This window comes from Anopheles arabiensis, chromosome 3 (assembly GCF_016920715.1).
Source record: "Anopheles arabiensis isolate DONGOLA chromosome 3, AaraD3, whole genome shotgun sequence".
NCBI classification, from domain to species: Eukaryota; Metazoa; Arthropoda; class Insecta; order Diptera; family Culicidae; genus Anopheles; species Anopheles arabiensis.
In genome coordinates this window covers 37,856,324-37,881,437 of record NC_053518.1, presented here as the reverse complement: position 1 = coordinate 37,881,437, position 25,114 = coordinate 37,856,324, and the positions used below count along the sequence as shown (strand labels likewise).

Here is a 25,114-nt window from a genome sequence, read left to right as displayed (position 1 = left end):
ATCTAATAAATTAGTTAAATATTTGGGCGTCTGTTTGCCAGTTGAGCTTCTGATGAAGCTATTTAAAAGTGTTTTAATCTGTCAACAAAGGTAAACAGTTCATGGTAAAGTTGTTAAAAAACCATGTTTAAGTTTACCATAGAAGCTACTCGAATATTAAACTGTAAAAGGTATTTTATTAAATATATTACCAATTCTGATTAAATGTTTTCAGACTTGTTTAGATTTTTTAAATTTGCAGTTTCCTGAACATAAATGATAACATGAGAACATAATGAAACATGCGTAAGTACATGTTGCTATACATTACCGATTAAAATTAATTATAATTACAAATGAAATCTCTCTGAACTAAAGCTCCAAGGAGCCTAAAGCTAAGATAGGTAGTTTTAGAGAAAATTTATTAACTTGTTGCTATGGAGTATCCAAAGCAAACTATGGTAACCATAGAAAAAACTTACATCGTTAGTCCAATATTTTTGTGAACTGTTAAAAAATTGCTTCAAAAGAAAGCAGACAAATGGCATACGAAGCTTAGATTACACGGTCCATGACATCAACGAACCATGACATTTTTGTGAATTTTTCATAAACTTGACATATCTGATTTTAAGCAATCATTACCATCGTTGCACTTACTGTTAAATATCTTCAAACATAGGCTTTCAAATGAAACTTTGGATTTTTATTTTCTTTGATATAAAAATTACCGTTGGTTGATTATTTTAATGCTATTGAACAAATGGTCTTCATGAAAAAAGGCTTTAGAATGCGAATGTAAGGGATACAGGGTTTTCCGAGTCACTTTCGAATATGAACATTGTTATTCACCGCGTGCAACATGTTAATCCACATCAATTTGATATTTTATTTTCATCATAATAAAGTTTCATTTCTGCAGCATGATTTTCAGCACGAGTCAAGCTGGATTAAGTTTGATAGTTCTTTGTGATGTGTTGAAAATCATGCGTAAAAACTTATCATTTACTTCATTTTCAACCAAATACACTATTTGATAGCTGTTGAAAAACATCTTGGAGGTGGTGAATAATTATGTGCACTATAGAAAGGGTTTCTCTAGCCTACTCAACATCGTAAGCCAAAATACATTTCAACAATAACAATGGCAAGTCGAATGATCTGTAATTAGTTGCTTTATATACGTTCGACAAACATCTAACATTTTAAAATTTACGAATGTAGGTACAAAAAAAAGACATTTTTCTATATTGATAATAACCACCATTATTATTACAAAATATCAGTAAAAACAGTCCATTGTTAATTTTCCTGTAATGTTTTTGATCCTTCATATTGATTTCTAGAAATCAACCAATAAATTTCATGTTGATATTGTACCAAACAAGTGCTTGATTCATATATCGTGGTTGCAGTCTTTTTAAAATGCTCCTTTTTTCTCAATAATGAAAATTTTAAATTTCCAACTATAGCATTACTCTGAAATCCAATATTATGGGAGCAAGCTTCAGAACTCTGTTCCATTCCTGATAGCTTTTTTCCATAGTACTATGTACAACAACAACGACCAACAATGATTTACCTTCCCGATAAAAGCTTTGGTTTACAAGTGAAAAAAAAAAAACGAGGTACGTTCATTTGTAATACTTCACCACTCATTGCCATTACCATCCCATAGCTTTGTGCCGTGTAGTTTGTTCCTAGGAACAATCTTTACCCGTTACGGGCGGTATGTTTGCTCTACACAGGGGAGTGCTTTTGAAGAGCTTGTTTGGTGTTGCAGCATCTTGTGGGTTTCACGGTTTTTCATCCCACTGCACCGGTATTTGCAATTTCTCACCCCTTATCACATTGTGCATGGGGGTAATGGAGTAGGGTTTCCTTTTTCCCTTTGAACATTTGTCGGTGGCACGTCAGTTCCGCGCAGCAAAGAGAGACAAACAGCATGAGGTTTGCGATGGAAAACCGGACGAAGGCGAGGGAGGGAGATGATAATGATGGAGTGTTTCCTATTGTTGGCAGCAGGCAAGCAATGCAACACGATGCAGCTGAAACGTTACACCGAAGGTGGAAGTGATTTGTGTTTGCCCACAGTGAACATTCAGATCGGAAGTGACTGTTTCGTACCGAAGCCGCGACACCCTTGCCAGGACTGCAGGGATTGATTGTCAACACATGCACCTACATATATTCAGTTCGAGTAGGTCGAATTGCACTTCAAAACATCTACTCACAGCCACTCCTCGGCAGACAATTCGATTGCACAGGATATTCTCAAGTTGCGTCTCGACAATGTGCAGGCACTTCCGGTAGGACAAAGGTGTGTAGGTACATGTACCATTCGTACTTACCGCACACGGCCCGTCCGGCTGGAAATCACTTCGAGAATGAAAATTTGCGGTAATCCTCCATCGTACCCGGGCAGACACTGCACCTCGACCGAGTGCTGTGTTTGATTGTTTATCGAACAGTTTTTCACCGCCGATGGCAGCCCTGTGTGTAGCGTTGTAAAAGGTTGAGACGATGAACAATCACGAGCGTGTAAGAATAGAGTCAACATTAGTGAAAATTTCGCTTTTTCCTGTTACAAGTGTGAAGTGTATTGATGTGGCGAGCAGAGACTACAAATGGTGAAGGTCCGAACTTACCTGCGAGTACGACTTGAAAGAAACAGGGCCAATCCTGGGTGCCGACCTCATTCTGACCCCAGCACGTGAGCGTACCATAATCCTGATCGCTGACCGGTATGTAGTTAAGCAGACTGATGGAACCATTCTTAACGTAGCGCTCCTTGCCGATCTTGAGCGTTTCGCCCGAATTGTTGAACTTCCAGTTGAACTGCCGTGGGGGCGGATCGGCATGTACCTCGCACGGTATTTGCAGCGATTCGCTACGGAATGCACCGACAATGATGATCCGATCGGTCGCACATACCGGTGCATCTGTGAAGCAATAGGAACCGAAGTGTTAATGAAACGTGATGAAGGTTTTGAACCAGAGAGTGTTGTTTGATTTGTTCCGTTTAATAGGAAGAGGATGCATTGCTAGCTATTAACTAATTGCCAATTAAATTACAAATTTTAACGGCTTTTTAAGGTTTGTTTGATTTCAACTGTATTTTAAAGGCATTCTTAAAATAGCGAGAGAGTTATAATGTTCTTACTTTAAAAAATGATAACATAATTTAAAGATTATTTAATGACAAGGATAGTGTTTCCCATGATTCAAAATGAATTTTATTAATACAATGTTTCTGTTATCATGATAAGATAGCTCTGTCATGTGCGTGTATATTAGTGTCACATAAGCGGCCATCCATCAACTACGTAACGCTTGTAGAACCATTTTTAGATTAGTTTGGCGATTTGGGGTGCCTCATGAAAGGTAAAATAAGTTGCAAAATATTCCATTTCATTCCTATCAGGAGCCCAAAGATCTCTGATTGATTTGATTGATACAATAATGTTACATATTCACTTCACATTAGCGGCCATCCATCAACTACGTAATGCTTATAGAAACATCTTTAGATTAATTACATAGGCGATTTCAGGTGCCTTTAAGAAGGTAAAATAAGATGCAAATTATTCCATTCCATTCTATTTATGGATCCTTCACTGATTAATTTGATCGATACTAAAGTGGAAATAGATAGCGAAAATAGTTTTATTTAGTTACGTTGTTTATGGATGGCTCCTCAAACACAACAGAAACACCTTTATCAAATCACTATTTGGTAGTTTTTATGGCTACAAATAAGAAACGCTTTTAACAGTTGAAATATTAATAAGAAATGAACCCTGTATGAAAATATTTAAATATTTCTTATGATATTCTAATTTGATCGAAAAAAGTAAAAAATAAATGAGTCTTATTTTAACATTTTCGGGCTTATCGTAAATCTAAAATCGCGAACTTTGATTTACTGTGATATGAGACGTTGATTTTATATAATACGTTAAAAACACTTATAGCAGCTTGTGAGCATAACCATAGCCTTTTAACAAATATGTATCACGATACTGGCCAGTCATGCTTTGTTATCCTGCATTCGCATACTTACACTTGACTCGCAGCGCAAGCTGATTGCTAACCGTTTCACCTTCGGCATTGATTGCACTGCACGAGTAATTTCCGGATGAGTTGCGGGTAACCTTCTGCAGCACCAGGCTCTGATTGGACCGTATCACCCGGGCGGTGGCATTGTGAGTAATCATAACACCCTGCAAAAGAAATCACATTGGAATGTAAAGGTGAACCGCACCCAAGGCAGCAGTGGGGTGGTGAGGAGAGGCATTTTTAAAGAAGAAAGGATGTGTTGAGTGTGCATGTTAAATATCCCGCCCGCTTTTTGCTGATTGATAGTGTGCGGGGTGCGATATCTGTCCGAAAGGTATGCGGTTTCCTGTAGCGGTTTCCGTATCGTGGCCGGTGTGGAGTGAATTGAAACATCTTTTACGACCGTACTACATCCCCCGGGGTTGGGAAGATATGGTTGCGATCATTATGGAATTGGCACAACAATACCGCACCGCAAGCACTCCTTCGAAGAGGGTCTTCTCTCGGGGAATGGTTGGAAGTGTGAAAAAAGAAAACCAACTCCAAACTCCCATCTGGGTGGAGACGCCGTTTTCCAAACGATGGTGGCGGTGGGTTGGGAAAAGGGAAAAGGGAATTGACCATAAATAACACTTACGTCGTGCAGCCAGTGTAATTTTCTCCACGGAGGATTCGCTTGGACGTGACACTCGAAGTAAACATCGTCCCCTTCCTTGATGTCATCCGCCGATAGCGTTGAACCGAGCCGCAGCGACACAATCGGTGGATCTGAACTCGCAAGATTAGGAAGATTGAATGCATCGATGAGTTTTGGTGTGTGTGAGAGAGAGAGAGTAATAGAGAGAAAAGAAAAGAGAGAAAGTTCACATTCCGGTTAGCGCTTGATGGTGCTGGTAGCAGGGTGGTTGTGGTTTTTCCTGACCATCAAACGATACGGGGAGGAATCCCGAGCGGGCGACAAGCTGGTACAAATGAAAAATAAAAATCCGGCAACGTACGACCATTCTTCGCTTACAAACGGTCAAACGGTGTTTTGGGCGATCGTGCATGTGCATGTGTGCGGCGTGGTTTTCTTTCTTCTGGAAGCGGTTCCCGATGTCACATTCCCTATTGGCCTCAATTTTGCAACGCTCCTCGGATCTCGGATCACTTTGCTTAACAATAGCGTGACGCAAAAGAGATAAATCATTCGGGCTAATCTTTCCCCTATTCTTTTTTCACGTTCCACAGTCGTCCGGAGCCGGCAAATCGATAAACCAGAATTTCATTGGTTTTGTGTTGCCCCACTGTTGGAACTTGCGAAGGGGGATCTGCTGAAACTGCCACAGGGAAGGCACATACGAGACCCGGGTACGTGCCGGATCGGTGAAAGTTCTTGAGACAGTTTTGCCGGGTCGGATGACCCTCTCTCTCCTTCTCTCTCGGCATTTGCCGGGTGTTGTTCTCGCATCTTGCCACCCCGCTTCGCAAACCTTGATCCCGCGTATCAGGTTATCTGGGTGGGTAGTATTGATGGCACGGACCGTCGCGCGAAGAGCAGTCGAATATAATGCTATTAACTCGTTAGAGCCGTTTGCTTTCAGTAAGGCGAAAAATTTGTAACTCCATTGTAATCAAGATATTAAGTAGATTAAGAATCTATTTTTCTTTCGAGAAACTGGCTCCGGGGCCGATTCTTGGAGCTGTCAGGGTTTATTGGGATACCGTTTTTTCCCCGGAATTTGTTTTTCCTCCTCAAATAAACAACCAAAATCAAACTTTAAACGAGGATTTACTCGACGTGATAGATAAATTCCGAGATAGGAAGAGAGTTTTGCTTACTTTATCATCCAGTGCTCGAAACACCAATGCTTGGATTCTTAAGGCATTTTTGGTTGTAAAGAAAGATTCTACCGAAAGTATTTTAATTGGAAATTATATAGGATTTTTAATTTTCTTACAAGCATCATATCGATATAGAGTAACGGAAAATTCATATACGATGTAATTAAATAGAAAATACAAAATGATTAAATAAAATCTTGACACGGATCAGAGCTTTTAACATTTAAGACAATTCAAATGAACGGTATGCATCAACGCAAGAATGAACGATTATTCAATGTTTCTATAATTGTAGTATCTTTTCCCTTGTATAGTTTATCATTTTTGGTTATATTACTTGATGTTTAAACATTAGTAGTGGTCTGAGGCGGATTTTGTTATAAGCGAACTGAGCGGTCGCGGGGGACCCTGGCCTAAAGGGACCCCCGATTTAAACCTCCACTTCCTAGTTCGTTTACATAAGCGATTGTTTTTTTTTTTATTAATTCACATATGAACGGAAACTAAATCTGTCTCAAAGGAGTACATTCACACAAAAAAGTGTGTGCAACGATAACGACAGTTTATTGTTTCATTGTTTGATTCACTTCCATATAAAAGACTCTTAGCTTAGAAAAACGACGAAATGCGTGTTCCAAACCACCAAATGGTCCCGAGATGGATAAATCAGTCACTGGTAGCGTTCCATTTAATTTTTTTTTATTTTTCCATGATTTCCATAAAAACAACACACTTAGACGCTACGTTGTTGCTAATACATAAAGAATCGTTTCATCCACCACCATGCTTCAAATGACAACTGTGCTTGATGGAACTTTAATAGTTTGAATCGTTCAAAATGGAATTTCAGGTTTTGTTGAACGTATAAAATGGAATGAAACTTCTTTGTTGTCTAGCAGCCAATCAGGTCCTGTTGACATTTGTCAACAGTTCAATTTAATTTATTTCCTAATAATAGTTAAATAATCCGTTTTCCTGAATAAAAAAAAAAGTTAAAAAGATTTGTTTAATATTTTCCATTTAAATCATTCCGCAATATAATATTAAATGCCATTCCGTAGTAAATGCCTAGAACCTTACCAGAATATACAAAAATCATGCTCTCTTTAGCTCAATTTTTACCCTCAAATTTCATCCATCTTATACCACCAACCAACCTATCATCCTTTTATTTTGGCAAAGTGTTAACAACCTGCTGCTATCTTGCTTACAAGTGCGCACACACTGGATTGCCAACGAAAAATATATCCCAAAGGCTTTCAGCGGAGGGCGATGGGGCGAAGCAACTGTTAGTGGTTAGTAATGCACTTTCCCGTTAACGTAGTTTGGCGATTTCCGTCCTTCACTAGAGTTTCTCGCTTCTCTGCATTTTTGTCTACCTCCACCACCACGCCATTAAAGTCGATCGATGGCGAAAATCGTCCTTTCGATCTTCTCTCCTCTGTGTGAGTGTGTGAGTGTGTAAGAAATTTGGCTGAACGCGTATGGTGTAGGGGTTATCGATTCCCATCCAACTAGGGGAAACATGGCACTAGCGTTACTACCAGCGCTAGAAACAGGGAAGATAAAAAATTCAGCACTCTGCACTAATATCATAAATAAAATCTTGCATTTGGGTTAATCGATTGGATTTGGTGCTAAGCTTGTCGGGAGAGCGCAAGATGTGCACGAGATTGCCGAGCGCTTAAGCACGGAGGCTGGTTGCAGTTGGTACCGACCGTGTGCGGTATCTTAACTTCGAAGGTAACACTTTTAAAAGAACTTTGGGCAGAGTAGAGAAGATCAAATGAAGGGGGAGAAACCTCCATAGCAAACTTGTGCTATGTCTATGTCTTTCGTGCCAAGCAAGCGTACGGCATTTGTTTCCTGAACCAGCTGGTCCATCTTTCGGCTTCCATCGTGTAATGGTGCAACTTGAGGATGGAACGAATGGACCGGAAAATCGAATATTTAAAGTGCATCAGTGCCACGTAGCGTGTAGCATGTGTGTGGAATGTTGCTTTCCGGATTGTTTTCCGGCCAGTTCTTGTTTTTTTTTTTTGGTTTTGCTTTAAGCACTGAACGACACGGGTGACGATGGGACGGAAGATTAACGAACCATTTTGATTGTGAGCCGGTCGCACGGAAAGTAGATTTAAAATTTTCACACTGAATTTGCACTATCGTTTGTGGATGAATATGGTGAAATATTAGGGATTTATTGTAATATGAATTGAAAGGTTTTTCGCGTAAAATTAAAACAGGCTAATTTCCTCACTGAGCTGAGTAAAAAATAAGTGTTTTTTGTTGTTTTAAACCAACAAAAATAAAGCTCAAAAACTTCCAACCCAATGGTTAAAAATTCATCGGCGGCTTTTTTTAGAGCCGTTACGTTTAAAATTAACATTTTTGGTTTTTCCACTCAGCTAGGTTAGTTTAAATTTCTAATTACTAATTAGGCAGATAAAACATAGTTTTCTCATTCGCTAGATGAAATTCATTCATTACCTCCATTGCGTGGCCACGCCTTGCGCCGCGGACGCGAAAGTTTTGACCCGGAATCGTACATTCGGTCGACAGTAATTGTTGATAAAGTGTCCGCGTAAATGCAAACTGGTGACTCAGATGGTGAAGCTTAATCGAAAAAGCTTGCACAAAATTTTAGCAGAAAAGTTTTTAATTATAGCGGAGCGCGCGCACGACTACATTCGCGAGTGCCGCATGTAGCAACCCTCATCCGGGTGGCGTACAGTGTTTGCCGTGCCAGCCACCCGCCCGATCGGGACAACTTTGAAGGAATGCTTGTAATGGTGGTTCAAATAAATTAGTTACACTAAGGCAATAAGAATTCCGGTGCGAGACGGTGCGCTTCGGGCGGCCTACTGGCCGTTGGTTGGTTGGCTGCTCCCGCCAGGGATGTTTGTGGAGCCGTTTTATCCTTTTTTTTGAACTTCTCAAATCTTGGTCGCACCATCTTAAGATTCCGCACAGCTTGCGAGCTGCACGGTGCGAGCTGTGTACAACGATAAAGTTTTATCAAACATACCGAATCAAAAACCGCAATTAACTCGACAATAAAAAGCTGAATTGTATTTCTGTCTTCCGGTGGCAAGGGATCGACATTGTGCGGTTGTGTCATTCGTGGACGGGTAAAGAGGCGCGATGCGTTTAGAAGCGGCATTTTCTCACTCTACATTGGAAAATGATTCACAAACGAACGTGTGTCCCGGATTGCATGCTCGACCCAAGCAAGATTCTACCATTTCCCGACGGTTGAAGGAATCCTACGGAGCGAGTGGTGGAGCACAGGCGGTTTCTTCCTTGCCGATTGTGCCGTCATTGCAACTAACCGAGAAGTTGTACCCCTCAGCACGATCGACCGACCGGCCGACCGACCGACCACGAAAAGAACGCAAACGCCTTCCGAACGCACAAGACGGCGCTATAAACGCGAATTCTTTTTTACGATTGTTGATTTGAATTTAATTTTAATTAATTTCTTCGCTTCCACGCTTTGATGCGCACGCTAGGGAGCTTTTATGGGCGCTTCACAACCCGAAGTGCTGCTGGTTGCCTTTCCTCCTCCCTTCGCCCCTTCCAGTGAACCGGTGAAGGCTCGGCAGTGAAGTTTTGAATTTATTCTGCCCGCAGAAATTCGAAGTTCTGTAAACTACGCCACGAACCATTGCTGACGAACGCTCGGTTCCTCTCCCACTTTCGCCCTTGGCAGGGTTATCTTTATCTACAGCGCTGTTTTTTTTTATTATTGTTGCTTCAGTTACTCACAGACAACTTCAATCTTCCAGGATGTTTCCAGAAACAGGCCGGTAACGTTTGGGTTTTCGGCCCGGCACGTTATCTGCTTCCCATCGTCCTCGGTCGTCGGTACGAAGCTGAGCTCCGAGCGGGTGGTGTTGTTCAGTATTTCCTCCTGTTCGCGTGTCACGGGTGTTAAAGAAAATGGAAGGAAAGAAGAAGAAAGACATCAGAATGCTTCCAAGAAAAATATTGCGAATGTAAAATTTGCTAGAGGACACAGTATGCGGGGATAATTTTATGGCGCACAACGTTTGCGTTCACTTCCCGAGCTTCGTGGCCGCTTGCGAGGCAGACAGACGTAGCGATGGTAAACGATTTGGTTTCGGTCAAGTTAACCTCTTTCGACGCGAAAGTGCACTTAATGGAATGAAATACAAAGCACTTTGAATATTAGAAATTGGTGTTTGGCGGTGTGACTGCTGGTCGAAGCTGTTGGATTGATGAAGCAACAGTTTTTGGCATACCGAGCTAAACATTATTTTTAGACTGTGTCTCCAATCAAGGGAAGAACATTTCGAGATATCGTAAAGAAATAGTTTTTTTGTACATATTGAATTTGTATTAATTTTATTTTACATAGCTAAACACATATTAAAATCCAATTTTTAAATATTAAAATTCATAACATTCAATTAAGCTTATTGAAGTAACTGTTATGTTGGTTTGAATATACCATTAGTTTTAACTGTAAATATTCTAAATTTTAGATTCTAAGATGTGGCTGAAAGTTACACTTCTTGGATCTGGTTATTAGTATAATGGAAGGAGGTAGTTCAATTACTTTTGCAAATTGTATATCAACTCATTTACAAAAATAAAAAATATCACTTTAAATTAGAACATATATTTTATAACGCTGTTAAATAAAGTTTAAAAGTAAAAAAAAGATAAAAATAACGACTACGCTGTGGAAAGTAATCTGTAATAAAATTATTGTTTTTTTTATTCAACTAAGTTTTTAAAAATTACCTGAGCTACCAGATTTGTCATTTGTTTTTAATTTCAATAAATAAAAATGTAATAAGGAAAAAAAATAAAGGAAAACTTTTGTTTTGTAATATTTCCATTTTAAATTTTTAACATACGGTACACATATTATATAAGGATACTTGGGTTTTGGATAAAGCAACTATCGGACATTAAGACCAAAATGGTTAAAGGCTATTAATTTTGCTTTAAAATATGGCCAACCATGAAGCACAATGATTATTAATATAATTTTAAATTTTAAAGCGTCTACCAGCTTTAATACTCAATTTGTTCTTAAGGATTATTTATTTTTTTTCTTTCTTAAAGGTGAATTTATTTTTTTCAATTGCACAATTCTAGCTTGCTAGGTACAAATGCACCAATCGCAGGAACTTCATTGTCTGGATAGTTTCCCTATGGAATACCACGATTCCTTATTTATAGATGCATACAATCTTTATGGCACTCGGAGCTGGACAGCACAACTCACAGGATGCACAACGAGTCGTTCGGAATCCATTGATTCTGGCAGTAGAACTAGCTGCTGTATTTCAAAGGCTTTTGTGTTGTGAAGGCATTAGCTGCTGCGTTCGTTTGGTGACCGTAAACACAGTGCCCATAGGGTGGAAAATACTGTGCGGTGGTTCTTAGTTTACGGACGTACATCCATTTTCATAAATTCAATAAAACATTCTCCACCATCATGCAGAGCGTACCGATTCGTGAATGTATGGATCCCTCAATTCACAAACGCTCCAGTAGATAGTCGAAAGAGAATACAACGCCGGAGAAAAACAAAAGACCGTAGTCCGAGGTCTTTTTCTCCACCCATCCTTTTTTGCCATTCACGGTCGAACGATTTCGCCCTTGTTATTGAGTGAAATGAACGATTCTTCCTTCCCCATAACTTAGCCAGTGGGCCACAAGCTCACGTTGGTGCGGTGCACCATACCCCAGGGGCCCGGGACGTAGATTCTATACTAACCTTTGCACGACGTAATTGTCGCTTTCCTTTGTACCAGGTTATAATCGCATTTGGCCTCGAACCAACGCTTTCGCAGGAGATTTCATATCGTCGATCGGCTACTAATGGCGTCTGCGGGTTCATTATCTTCACACTCAATGGTTTCACTGTGTGTTTTGTGGCGTGGACGGGTTCAGGCAGCAGAGAAAGAGGATGAAAAGAAAGGAAGTAGAGTAAAAAAAACACAATGGTTCAATATAAACCAGTAAATATCCTGCCAACGGATGAATCTTTCGGACAGGTGTGTGTGTGTGTGTGTGTGTGTGTGTGTGTGTGTGTGTGTGTGTGTGCATGCAAGGGGGTGTAGAAAATAACGATCACTGCCCTGCATTGATTTTTCCGATCATTCCGTATTTCCTGGTCAGTTTGCTTTCTCCCCCTCCCTGCTGAGAGATATGCTCTACCCCTTGGGAGGTAGAAAGACTGTTCGGGATTTCATGAAGCATGCAATTTCTGCGATACAAAAAACCGTAATCAAAAGCGAATGGTATAAGAATGGCAGAGAAATGAAAAGGTGAAGGTTTACCCATTACCGAGATTTTACTAAAAGAATGACATTTGATAAACCGAGGTATTCAAACGAAATGCTAGAAATTTAATACCTGTAGCGTGAAATCTTTCCACAAATTTAAGTAGAAACATGATATAAACATAACGCTAGCAGGACTGAATAAGTATATCCATCCCGATAATGAAACACGATACCCCACGCAAGGAGCGAAAAGGACAGGAAGGTTATTGTGTAACACAAAGATGTATTCGTTTTTGAGAATGGGGACAGAAGTCAAGTGAATTATAGCTTTTATCATTTGTTCGATAACTCTTTCATCTTTTTTTTTCATCCGCTGGCGCTGGGTCATTCGGAACGGGTAAATCGGAGTGTCTTAGTTTGGCTCGTTTGGGTTCTGCCAAAGGCTGCCCGCCCGGTGTTCGACACAGGTGATGCAAATGTGGTTCTATTTTTCCTCCCTCGGGGGTATTTTATCGTTTGCTTACAATATCCGCAAGACGAAGTGAGTTATCATTTATTGTCCCTTTTTCTTTTAAGTATTTTTGCTGTACCCTGAGGTAACGATAATAGGGCGAAGGGGAATTGTGATTTTTCTTTTCTTTTTGTAAGGAAAGAAAAATATTCTTGAAATTCGTATCAATCAGCAAACGGAAAAAATGGAATATTTTTTGTATCAGATTTCATTCTTATAAGCGATACGCATATAATTCTGCAAGCAACTTTGTTGCCTGCTTTTTTAAACCTGTTTTCCAGGAAAACTCGTAAAGTATATCTTTTTGCGTTCTCGTTTCTTTGTGTTTTGTTGTAGAAGAATGCTTTAGCTTAAATAGTAAGGTTGCGCAATCGGTGTCGATTGCTTTTGCCGTACAGTTTTTGTGGCCATTACTAAGGTTTCCACTTTATCTCATCGAGTGCGAGAACCTATATTTCATTTTTGCTCTGTGTTTCTGTTCACGTGGAACTGTTTTTTAAATGGTAATATAGTCATATTTACTTAAGCTTATAATAAATACTGTGTGCGTCCAATCCTAGCTAGACCATTTGCTTTTTTAATAAGAGGAGTTTAATAAAATTGTAGATTTTTCTCAATAAATTAAAGCCAACATATTTTCAAAAACAAGTCGTAATGCAGCGTCATTAAAGACTTTTCACGAAAAAGAATAAACTAATTAATATAATTGAAGTTCGGGGTTTCAACACAATTAGGTAGTGTATATTTTGAACATATTTTAAAAACCTATCAAACTAAAGTTCTAAACCTATCATTAGTGTTAGAGCAAAATTGTGAAATATAATAATAATACATATACATTATTACAATATTTAACAAGGTATAACCAAAAGTTTCTGGGAACACCTAGGGTAGTTTTATTTTTTTATTTTCTTGGCGTAGGTTTTGAAACATTCTTTATGAAAATTAAAAGAAAATTTTACCCCAAAAGAAAGAAAAAACTGCCTTTACTAACTACGGATAGAAACCAATAACAAATGTTACTGTAATTTCGTAGACAACTAAATTGGTGTTTGAAGAATAAGTTGTTTTTGTCTAACAATTATTGAGAATGAATAATATATTCGTTTCCAAAGAAAACGTTCCAAATCCAGCACTGCTTATGGAACCCTGCGCGAAAAAGCATTAAAGATTTTCAATCAAAAAATAAGAGAACGAAAACGTAAGCAAAACCGATATGGTACACTTTATGTGCTTTATCATCGCTGCCACATGCAATTGAACTGGTGGCGATGGCGATGAAAAAAATACGATGACGAGCTCAATTTTGCTGGTAGCACCCACAGTCCAGCTCCAAGACCCCCGGCGACCAAAACCCAGGGCAAGAGGCACCACCGGACAGACAGAAGAGGCGGTGGCTATTTTCCCGTTTTAGGTCTCTCGGTGCTATGCGCATCGGTCGCAAAAGTAATGAGATTTTAATGAAATGAGAATTCGACAATCAGATGAATTCATCCCATCGGGAGCAGCCGGAAACCGGAAATCATAATCCCGGGAGAAAATCTTTTGCCCATTAGTTGGCGTTTTCTTTGCGATTGGTTCGTCGGTTTTGTAAGTTCGCAGTGACAATGAACCAAATTGGACCATTTGCTTCTGTTGGTGGTAGTGGTGGTGGTGATGGTGGTGGTGGTTGGATAAATGTTCAAAATGGTGACAGTGAGCCGCAGTGTGCAGCAGGAAGTGGAGGAAAGGAAGCAGAATGTAACGGTGTCGTAGAATCGTTGCTAGCTGTCGACTTACGATGTAAATCTAGAACAAAGCTGCTTTCCTTCGGCTCCACCAGCAGCGTGTTCGTTGCCTGGCAGGTGAAGATGGAATTCAGGTCCGAGCGTTGGATCGCGGGCCATAGCAACCGATTTTCGATGACATCGCCAGAATTGTGCTCGTACTGCTCGTCCACCAGGATGCCGTTGATGAGCCATTTGACCGACGGTTGGGGGCGACCTGCAAAAGGAAAGGAAAGGGAAAGCGAGGTATTTAGATTGCTGTTGCACAAACACTCGGTAGCTTGTGTTCGGGATTGTTCACCGAATGCCGATCGGGTGAGGGAGGGGTAGCAGTTGACGTTGCATATTAAATGATTCCCTCGAGTGGCATAATTTCGGATGCAACTCCGATGACCGAGTTGAGGATTTATGTATTTTTCTGATACATTTAAAAACACGCGCATGTGTGTGTGTGTTAGTGTGCGTTAGGGCAACGTTGTTTAACACATTTGTTTTGCTTAGGCTGTGAATGTTTCTAGTAGGGTTAGCAATTTTGCGAAATAGTTCACTGTGAACCATAGTTCAAAATTCCATCGATGCGTAAGTATTTGATCTACATAATGTGAGACTTTTTGTGCGCAGCAACATTGGTATGCTATGCGATGACATGGGAATGTTTTCAGTCAAGCAGCTTTAAGCTCGTTACATATTTGCTGGTACTATATTTCAGTGACTCGATAATATTTAACGTGCTTGTGTAGATCGTAAAATAAAGCTCTCGTGTCGAAAAGCTTTGATGGCGCTAGAGGCGTTGCGGTTGATGATTATTTAGAATTGTTTGGTGTTTATTCATTCTAGTAACTGGCTCATTCTTCTAAAGCTCAATAATTTTAGTAACTACCCTTCCCTTGTTATCTGCTTGCATGGTCAGTTACCTTTTTTCATCCCCTTAAACAATGGTTTAAAATTTGCAGCAAAAACGCTTTTACTCGATGCATAAATTGAATGCACGGCACAGTGCAGCTAGGCTATTCGCGCTGTAGGTTCCCCTCACACACACACACACACACACACACACACACACACACACACACACACACACACACACACACACACACACACACACACACACACACACACACACACACACACACACACACACACACACACACACACACACACACACACACACACACACACACACACACACACACACACACACACACACACACACACACACACACACACACACACAAAACATCAAATCTATCGACCACTGGTTTTGTCCAACCCATCCGGTTAGTTTAATTATGGATTCACCTGCCCCACGTTGGACCGGGGCGGGATACTTTACACATTCACGTCCGGTGACGAACACGCCGTGGCACTGGTTGTACAACAGTTTGCCAAAAGTGTAACCATTCGATTAATTAAATCTGGTGGTTCGACGATGAAACCACGCTGATGTAGATTAAAAATATAATTTATTACTCCATGGCGGTTTGTTCTGCAATCAGCTGCGTGTCGGTTGGCAGTGCCTCGGCCAGCAATAGAAACAGGGAGCTTTTTGCGGCAGTCCATTAGCACCGTGTTTGGCCGTTTAAAGTTGTTACGGGTTTTTTATTGCAGCAAATGCCAATCGTTGTAAAATTAAAGGTTTTCCCATCACTTGCACAATGAAGCATGGGACATGAGTAATGGTTTTATTTGTATCATATAGTTTTGGGCACAGTACTGAGATGAACATGATAATTGATGATCGCAATATATTGTAATTTAAGCTAAGAGAATGAAATAAATGCTAGATGGTTAGGGAAGATTTTAATATTTCTTCAGTTGTTTTGAAACATGAAAATATGAAATTGAAATTTGTATTTTACCAACAGTTAACAAGAATAGAACAAATACGATGTTTGAAAACTATTTTATTCTACTATTCCGTTATGAAAATAATACACATCGTCCGACAAAACTGTCTCCGATAAACTTCCATTTGTTGGCTTCGGATTTGTAAAAGTTAATCTTCAGTGTTTGTATTTTTTCACTGACAGCCCAATATAATCAAAACAGCACTTTCGATCTTGAAAACCCCCACCAAAGTCTAAAAGTCGTTCAAAATCTCATCTACGTCAGGACTGTCAGCTTACAATCGACCTAACGTACCCGGGGCACGGTGCTGGGCTGGGCTGGCGAGAAAGAAAAGTTCTCCCTCCCAGACAGAGGGTTACTTGAATTTTCGATTGCATTTTGAGTCAATGTAAGGGGTGAATTAAAAATACCGCGAACATTTGTGCAGCGCAGCATGAACAGTGGCACAGCTTGCTGTTCCGCGTGCCCGCACTGTGTGTGTGGGTGTGTGTGCTGGGTATTCTTATCATGGCATCGCTTCTTTCGGAGCGGAAAAACTTCGCTCGCGGGCATAATCGAGTGACGGGGAAAACACATGAGCACGGTGCCGCTGAGTGGCAATTATTCGAATTCGCTGAATTCGTTCAACCGGCAGGTCAATAAAAAATAAATAACCATTATCTGCGTCTGGAACAAACACGGTTCGCTCGCTCGGAACGCCTCAGAGGGCTGAGCGAGATCGTACGACCAGGGACGTCGAACGGTTCCCGTCGCCGGCGAAGTGCAACATCTTGCCACTGATTGACACTGATAGGAGTTAAATTTGATATTGATTCTGCCGCTAATCGATTTCAACGCGCTCTCGGTATGCTGCAACATCGGTAGAAGAGTGTGAGGTTTGGCAGATTAAGGCAGACTGTGAAGAAGCTGACAGAGTTTTATTTTTGGTAATAATTTATATACTCTCAGTGGTTGTTTTTTTTATTTTTTTTAAATATAAAATATTTTTATTATGAACAACACGATGCTGTTTCTTTTTGATACTACAATTTTAAATAACAACCTTTTCTTTTGATATTTTTAATAAAATAGAAAGGTTACAAAACCTTTCCCTTGTCGCTGCACACCATATTAATGCAACATTGTTTTCCATATCGTGCAATCGAATTAAAAGCAAGTGCAAAAACCTGGTGTCACGCAATGTGCCAATGAATATTACAAAGATTGCATTATTACAAGTCTTTTTCAGGAAAAGTGTTTCGTGTAATGCTATAGCTATTGCAACACAAAGAAAATGAGAGTACAAAAAGTATGTGAGGGCATTTTCTTTCTGTTCCCTGTTTTCCCAACCCAAAGGCTTGCTACCCCCAAATTAATCCCAATAAAATAAGCAGCTATAAAATCAATTCTTATCGTGTGAAAAAATGTAAGCGGTTTCTCAGCACGCAGCACACTTTTTCACCGTGCGGTTTTCGGTAGCGAGCATAGGTTGCCCATTTCATTGAAGCCGTTTTGCTGCATTTTCCGGCATCCAAATAACCGCCACATGGAGAGCGTTGTCGGTGTGGTATCGTGAGCTAGATTGGAGCGAAGAGGGCGCTATACTGTGGGGAGGTTTGGAAGGCAGGATTGGAAAATAATAATGGAACGCGAAAGGTAAAGGTGCAGCAAGGCAAGCAAGGGTGCCGAGGAAAACACTGTTCTTATATAAATGCATAGCTGCAAATTCTAGCAGCAGTGTGGAACTTTGTCGTGTACAAATTGTTGCTGGCACGAAATGAATCGTTGCACGGGAAGGTACGCGGGTACGCCGATAAGCACCGAAGCTGGTAGCGCTGACGTTGGAGCAGCATACCGGGTGCCCTTGGAGGAATGTGATTGCAAACCAGGTAAGCTTTTCGCTCGATTCAATTCACCTGTGCTTAGTCGGTACGTGGCATTTCTCACATTTTTCGGAACAATAGTTTATCGAACCGTTTGCGCAATGAATGGGCCCTTTAATGGTGGCACGGCGTGGCACGAGGTATGGCTTTCGCTCTGAGAGCAACTAATTCAATTGGAATGCCATTTCGTGAATGGGTATTGATAACTGCACAGATATTGAATAATAAGACAAGCAATTTGAGAACGTTTCACAGTACTTCTTTTTGCATAAAAAATGAGATTTGCATGATCATCTTCAGTTAAAAGCTTTAAAGCAGCCTTTAGATGTGAAAAAATCTTTGTCAGGTATTATACTAGATGAAAACATAAGACTGATAGTTCTAAATATAATGAAAAACGTTTGACTACGAATTAAAATGCATCCAAAAAGATTAATTGTCTCCAAACAAAGACATATTGTACATAAAAGAAAGGCAAAATGACTGGAAGTTTTTTTTAGAAATATCAACAACTTTTTGAAACTCATGTTGGGAATGTCTCATATCCTTAATACAAATTTCATACTATTTATAATTTAAATCGATCACGAAATTCAAACAAGGGTATAATTAACAAATTGATTCATCAATAAAGCTGAATAATTAAATCAATGTCAAAAGTAAAGTTCATATTTTTGATTATTTTCTTATCATGTTATTCAATATATATTCTTCTTTTTCTTTTTAGTTTAATGACCTACGCGGTGATCAGAGGTGGATTTATCCATCTCGGAACCCTAAGCCCTTTAAATTTACTTTTAGGGATTAATTTTCTTTTGTCGTTGTATATGGCAGTTAACACATTATTTTAATAATATTTATAGTCTTCGTGTAATCGGGCTTACATATTTTGCATATTTATAGATTATCCATTATCGTTGCAACCGGTAGTGTAAAAATTCAAAGCTATATTGAAGTACTAGTAAGTTTTTGGTGTAAGAAAAATTTTAGTTACCCTCACCTTAACCAATTAGATTACTATAGCAACCTAACAATTAATGTAGTATATGTAAAAGGCTTATTTGGAAAAAAACACAAACACAATGAAAGCCTAGCAAAAAAGAAAATAAAAAGAAAAATGAGAAATTTGTCTGCTGAATAAAACATGAGACTCAATAAAGAAATTCAATGAAAGTAATATTTTTTCGAGGTTTAGTATCGCGTTTCAAAGCATAGTTTTAGTATACCTAATATTTGCCAATTTGAATATCCTTGAGTAAGATCAACAATTTCTAGCGATACCTGTTCTTGAGAGCAGGTCAAACCATGCACGTGATGCTGAAACATCGGTATGATGGTATCAACGTTCATTTTAAGCATTCTTATAAGTGCTTCTCTCGCTACACTAAGAACGTACATATTTGGCAAAGTGTATCTCAATGTACCAGAAGCTTTGTTCGGGATGCTTTTAGAACGAAAGGTGCTATTTATTTCTATAAATTATTTACGCTTATTCCCACATTCTATACATCTCCAGCGAGCAGTCACCTCCAATGCTGATAGCTTACGGTCGACACTACCAAACCTTGTGGCATCGTTTCTGTCACGATCGTTGTTGTGAAGGGCTAGTGTGGCAGACAGAAAGAGAGAGAGGGAGAAAATGCGCGTTTCGATTGGATTCGAGACCGGGCTGCTACGCATTGAAACCACTTCCATGGCGTGTTTCCATCAGTGAGGAAGCGGCCTGGCAGCCGCCAACCTTTCAGTGTCGAATGAATGATGGATGTCAGGAAAACCGTTTTGCAGTATCGATAACACATGTCCTTCCCGGGGTCTCCCAGCATCCTTCCGTTTCTCGCCCCACCCCTCCCACACTAGCGCAACCACAGTCACGGGAATGCTTCTTCGAATACAGATAGGTGCCTGTATCAGCAGATTCGTCCCCAGAAAGTGGAGGAGTGTACCTCGTTCAACACGCTTCCGGTTTTTGCATAACCGGATGCAGGAAATCTGGAATGTGATGAGAAATTTATTTTGGCCCCACTCATGACAATGCCGTTTTTCCTTGTCCTGCACGTTCACAGCTCTGTTGTTATTGTTGTTGTTGTTGATGCTGCTGCTGTGGTTGTTGCTCGATCCCGACACTTTTATGTTGCCTTCGTGCCATTGCTGCCCGTTCGGTTATGTTGAATTGTGTGCATGTGGCGGACGGCTTTCCGTCAGTAATCGATCCTGTTTCGGAATTTATGCTGACAAAATCAAAAAAAGTGTCCGATACGGGGGCTGGGTGTAAAACAACGAGTTTTGCTTGAAAAGCGTTACGTTTATGTGGGTTCGTCGTTTGGGCCAAAGGACATTGATTGGATGCAGAACCATAGTAAAAAGAGGGGGGGGGGGGGGGGAAGGGGTAAAAAATGCTTAATGTGGTTCAAATGCAATCCCAAGAGTGGTGACTTTCATGCCCAATAAAATGTATGGATAGCAGTTCCAGCAAACATCTTATGTGATTTTGTAACGATCAAATTTCATCGATGCTATTGAAGTGTATGCCAACGACTCTTAAAGTGATAAGAGGTGATAGGATTGAAAAAGTAGGAGCATTTCCTAGTGGTTATTTTTCTTTGCAACATTTCTATCTGACAATCTATTTATAATTTCTCTAAGTAACACAAATGCTGCTCTTACAAATTAAACACATTGCCAGGAATTGTTGGTTTGTGACACTTTCTTTGTTAGAACTTTATTTATCTTCAATAATTTTAAGACATATCCCATTAAACACTCACAATTCAATAATCCTTGCACACGTAATATTTCGGAAAAAGTGCCACACAGATTTGACCTGAATGACTCTTGATAAGCTCTTTCAATATGAAATGACATAACAAAAATCCAATACATTTTTAGAAGTATAATCTTACTGGCTCTTCCTATAGAAGAATTTTATACCCTGATACTGTTAATTTAATACGTACTTCGCTTTCAGATACATTTTACATAGTTAATTTAAAGGGAGTAGTTTGAGAACTACGTTTGAAATGCGTCAGTGTGTAACGATGCATAAAAATGCACTTACAAAGCGAGATTGGTATGAGGTTAATAAAAAGAAACTGTAGAAAAATCGATGATTGCGCTGCGAATCGATGCGGGTGATGAGTAGTTACCGCAGAATGCATAAGTGACAGCAGTCTCCGCCAGACTGTCACGCTTGACATGTGATTATCATGTCAATATCGCATCGCCAGTATGTACTGACTCTGCGAGTCATTTCCGCACAGGATCTGTGTGTTTGTGTATTGGGGATGTAAAAACAACAACCATGGTACGATTACTTTGTTTATCATGGCGATCTTTTCGCTCCTGGCTCATGATGCACAGCCCATCCTACAAACAATCCGAAGCATCACCGTGGTGTGAAGCTTCCCAAAGCAATTTTCTATCACTCGCTACACCTTTCTACCCTGTTCTCCAATTTGGTCGGCTCGTGTGCGATATGGTGCTGTCATGGGATGAGAGGTAGAGAGAGAAAAAAACACAAAGTAAAACCCAACAGTGGGACAGATTTTCGCAGGGATGAATTCCATCAACGCTATCGGAGAAATTTATTTGCACGAAATATGTAAATCTGTGACACGTTTGAGCTGTGTGCTCACACGGGAAACTCCCAAGTGCTGCGCGCCCAACCGTTTGTTGCCGGCCCGCCACAGCGCATGGCGATGGTCCGATCGGCATTGTGGAAGGTGGATGATTGTCGTGGGATATTGCGACCGGGAAAAATCCGGATTGAGATATATGACGCCTGTGAATGGGGCACATTTTGTCACATAAAAGCGCGATACTTTACTGGCGGCAACAGCGATTGGCTGGCAGGACGGAGGACGGACGGGGAACCATGTGCGAGCCTGGCATAATCGACATGCTGCTAGCCACTTGCTTGCGTATGCGTATGCGTTTGTTCGAACCATTGTTGTGCACGTGTGAGAGGCTAGTATTTTTCATGCTACGCTGTTGTTTTTTTTCTTCTTCTGCCGTGTCGCTTTACTACTCTGCGAGAGGCCGCCTATCACGCTGTAAATCTGCTGGCACTTTAATACGAAACGGTTTTCGCTTTATCGCGCGTTTGGGAGGGCTTAGCTGTGCGCTGTTTGGTGCGGCTGAGGAGGGTGCCGGTGCTGGGGCTGGGTGCCGATGGGCATGTGATGGGTGATCATGTTAAATTATGGCCCCCAAACAGTAGTCTTCATGTTCGCTGCCGTGTACGAATACACCGGTGCACGCAAGTAGGTGTATTGTACATTGTTGTGTGTCTTTTGTATGGCTGTGTGTCTTTGTTTGTTTGTGTGCTACTGTTATCAAAAGCACCATATTTCAACATTATTGCGCGAAGATAATATTTTCATATTATTAGTTTCCCCTTGGCAACGGTGCATCCGGGCGGGATGCTGTGGGGTAGGTGCAGGGGCATCTTTTGCGTTTGTTTTCCTGCGCTGCGCAATGCAACCGAGCGCCGAGGCAAAGAAGCGAGATTTGCAGCATTCTGATGGGGAAAGAATATGCAAAAACCTGGCAAACGAAATGGAAACGACTCGCTGGCGCTGGGCCGGTGCTCGGTGTGATTGTAGATCAAAAAGAATCTCCCAGACGTGCCGTAATGTTTTCACCAGTGTCAGTGAAATATGAAGCGAAAACGGGCGCTGGCCAGCAAAACTTTGGCCGTTGGGGGTTTGGTGGATGCACCGAAAGCAACATACATAAAGCTGTGTTATTATGATAAAATACTTGGCAAATGCTGCTCAATATGAAATTATTGCGGTACGGAGGCGCTCGGTGCGATGATACTAGTTTGATGTGGAATTGTTTGATGTAATATTAGTTTTTTTTTGCGTCTTTTCGGTTGTTTTGAGAGGAGTTGTCTCATGTTTCATTGTGAGGAATATTTAAAAAAAAAAGTACCTAAAAGACGCAACCAATTATAAATCGACGAAATGTAAGTAAAACAGATGAAACTGTAGCATTAAAGGGAACGTGTTAGATGTTTCATGTTCTTTATTTTAGCTGATTTTTTTGCTGAAAAATTACAACCCTTTGTTTTATGTAGATGGAGCAGTCCAGCCGTATTACTTTTAGACATGTTTGCATAAAACATTTTCAATAGAACACGATACTCCTTATGTGACAACAAATCAAGCGATTCCATTCATCATATAGACGCTCATTTTCGAGTTAGACAAATCCCGCCTTTATTCCAGATAATCAAAAGCGTCTACAAATATAAAAATAAAACACTTCAATATTAGGGTACATCAGATCAAAACCAATCGTTTCTCATTCTCTCATAGTGCTTAGTTTGAAGGTAAATTAAGAGTAGATGATGTAAGTACCCAGCAGAACCTATGCAAGACACTACGTGGACACATATAGGGATTTTCCAGAGTTAGTTAGTTTTCATTCTTAGAATGTGCTATCTATCATACTTTTTTTCGGGCTACAACATTGTGTTAACGCTTTTTCGTAATGTTCAGACAAGGCCATCCTCAGCAAGACATAATATTCCGATATGAAAAAAAACTAGTAACTCAGAAATCTATATATTGTTATCTTTTTTACGAATATTTACCTATTTGTGTACATGAGTCATAAATAAAAATAAGTTGTAATGTGATCGAACGTACGCGGGGCCGTCGTGCACCGTTTTTGCGGGGAGTCAGTCTTTACTGACATGATCTGAGGTGGAACGAACTATTCGAAGCGGACTGATTTGATCGTCCAGGCGATCATGGAAACCCGGAAGGAGTTTCCCTTACTGGAAATGTTGGAGTTTAGAAGCCTTACCTTGGGTAGGGGGACATAACTAAACTCTTGAAATAAGTTGGTACACGAAGTTTTTAGGAAGCGTAACGTCCTATCTTGGCAGTCCGAACGAATCTGACTTGCCACGGTCGGAATTGGTTTTATTTATACTCAATAAGTTTCGTACATTTGGTTTTGGAATGTGTTTTTGTCCTAATTAAAGGTTATTGATATGAGGTGCAATTTATACATTATATTGGAGTGAGGTGTCTGTCAATTTTGTGCTTATGCTGCGCTTTTAGTGTTTTTACAAAGGTTCTGGAAAGTTTCAACTGTTCTAGCCAAATAACGAGTGCGTTCGTCGATCATTGCCTACACTGCGCTTTTTAGCAATAAGTTGCTATGCGTTCTCTGTTTGTCCACTTTGCTGCAGTAACGCTTGAATTGCTTATGTTGCGCGTTTCGGTTGTTTTCGATAAATGTCTCAATGGTTTTTTCTATGGATGGTATGGTCTACGTATGTTGCTATGGTGTGGATTGATTTGCTGATGTAATATAATGAATGTGTTGCAATAATGTGATTTGGCTTTCCGAAGTGTGTTATAATGTGTCTATAGCTAATAGTGTGTATTATAATAAGTTCTGTATAGCAGATATGCTACAAAGTGTTTGGTCTACACTTAAAATTGAAACGTGAACAAGTTCCTCATTTTTCAAATAGTTATACAGTCAACTCTCTCTTTTTGAGAGGCGATGGGACTGTCGAATAAGAGAGGTTTACAAATCACAGAGGTTGAAAGTGAATGAAAGGTTCATAAAAACAAGAAAGAAGCAGAACATTTAGTATGCAGTCTTAACTGTTGCTATAGGAAACTGTAAACACGATTGATAATTAAGCATACATCATTCAATAACCATGGCAACACCATACACAAATTAGAGGGGTACAGATTTGAGCGATTTTCCAAATTAGAGGGACAAAAATGTACTGGAAATGAAGAGACCAAAGTCTATATAATACAGAGGTTGAGTCGTCCAGAACATTTGATCAAAAAGCGTGGGAAAGTTTTGACAGCTGGATGAAAAAGCTTCAATAGTTTCATCGTAGCATACATTGAGGTTTTTATTGTTGTGCATGCAGTGGTCTGAAAGCATTTTCGTCCATTTTTACATCGTTTGTTTGTAACATTGTACTTTAAAAAGTTGACGAATATCAAGAAAAGATAGAATTAT

The 25,114-nt window shown here is 40.0% G+C and overlaps 1 protein-coding gene across 6 annotated transcripts in view; it reads right to left on the bottom strand.

Moving 5' to 3' along the window:
• The window catches only part of LOC120902482 (neural cell adhesion molecule 1), a 192,997-nt gene that overhangs the window by 15,491 nt on the left and 152,392 nt on the right, over nt 1-25,114 (bottom strand). For all 6 annotated transcript variants that reach the window (XM_040311264.1, XM_040311260.1, XM_040311262.1 and 3 more), the window contains exons 8-14: nt 14,416-14,619; nt 11,615-11,760; nt 9,628-9,772; nt 4,676-4,806; nt 4,043-4,202; nt 2,628-2,921; nt 2,331-2,472 (exon numbers count right to left, since the gene is read on the bottom strand). In XM_040311264.1, coding sequence (XP_040167198.1) covers nt 2,331-2,472; nt 2,628-2,921; nt 4,043-4,202; nt 4,676-4,806; nt 9,628-9,772; nt 11,615-11,760; nt 14,416-14,619 — 1,222 coding nt within the window. The remainder of the gene's footprint in view (nt 1-2,330; nt 2,473-2,627; nt 2,922-4,042; nt 4,203-4,675; nt 4,807-9,627; nt 9,773-11,614; nt 11,761-14,415; nt 14,620-25,114) is intronic.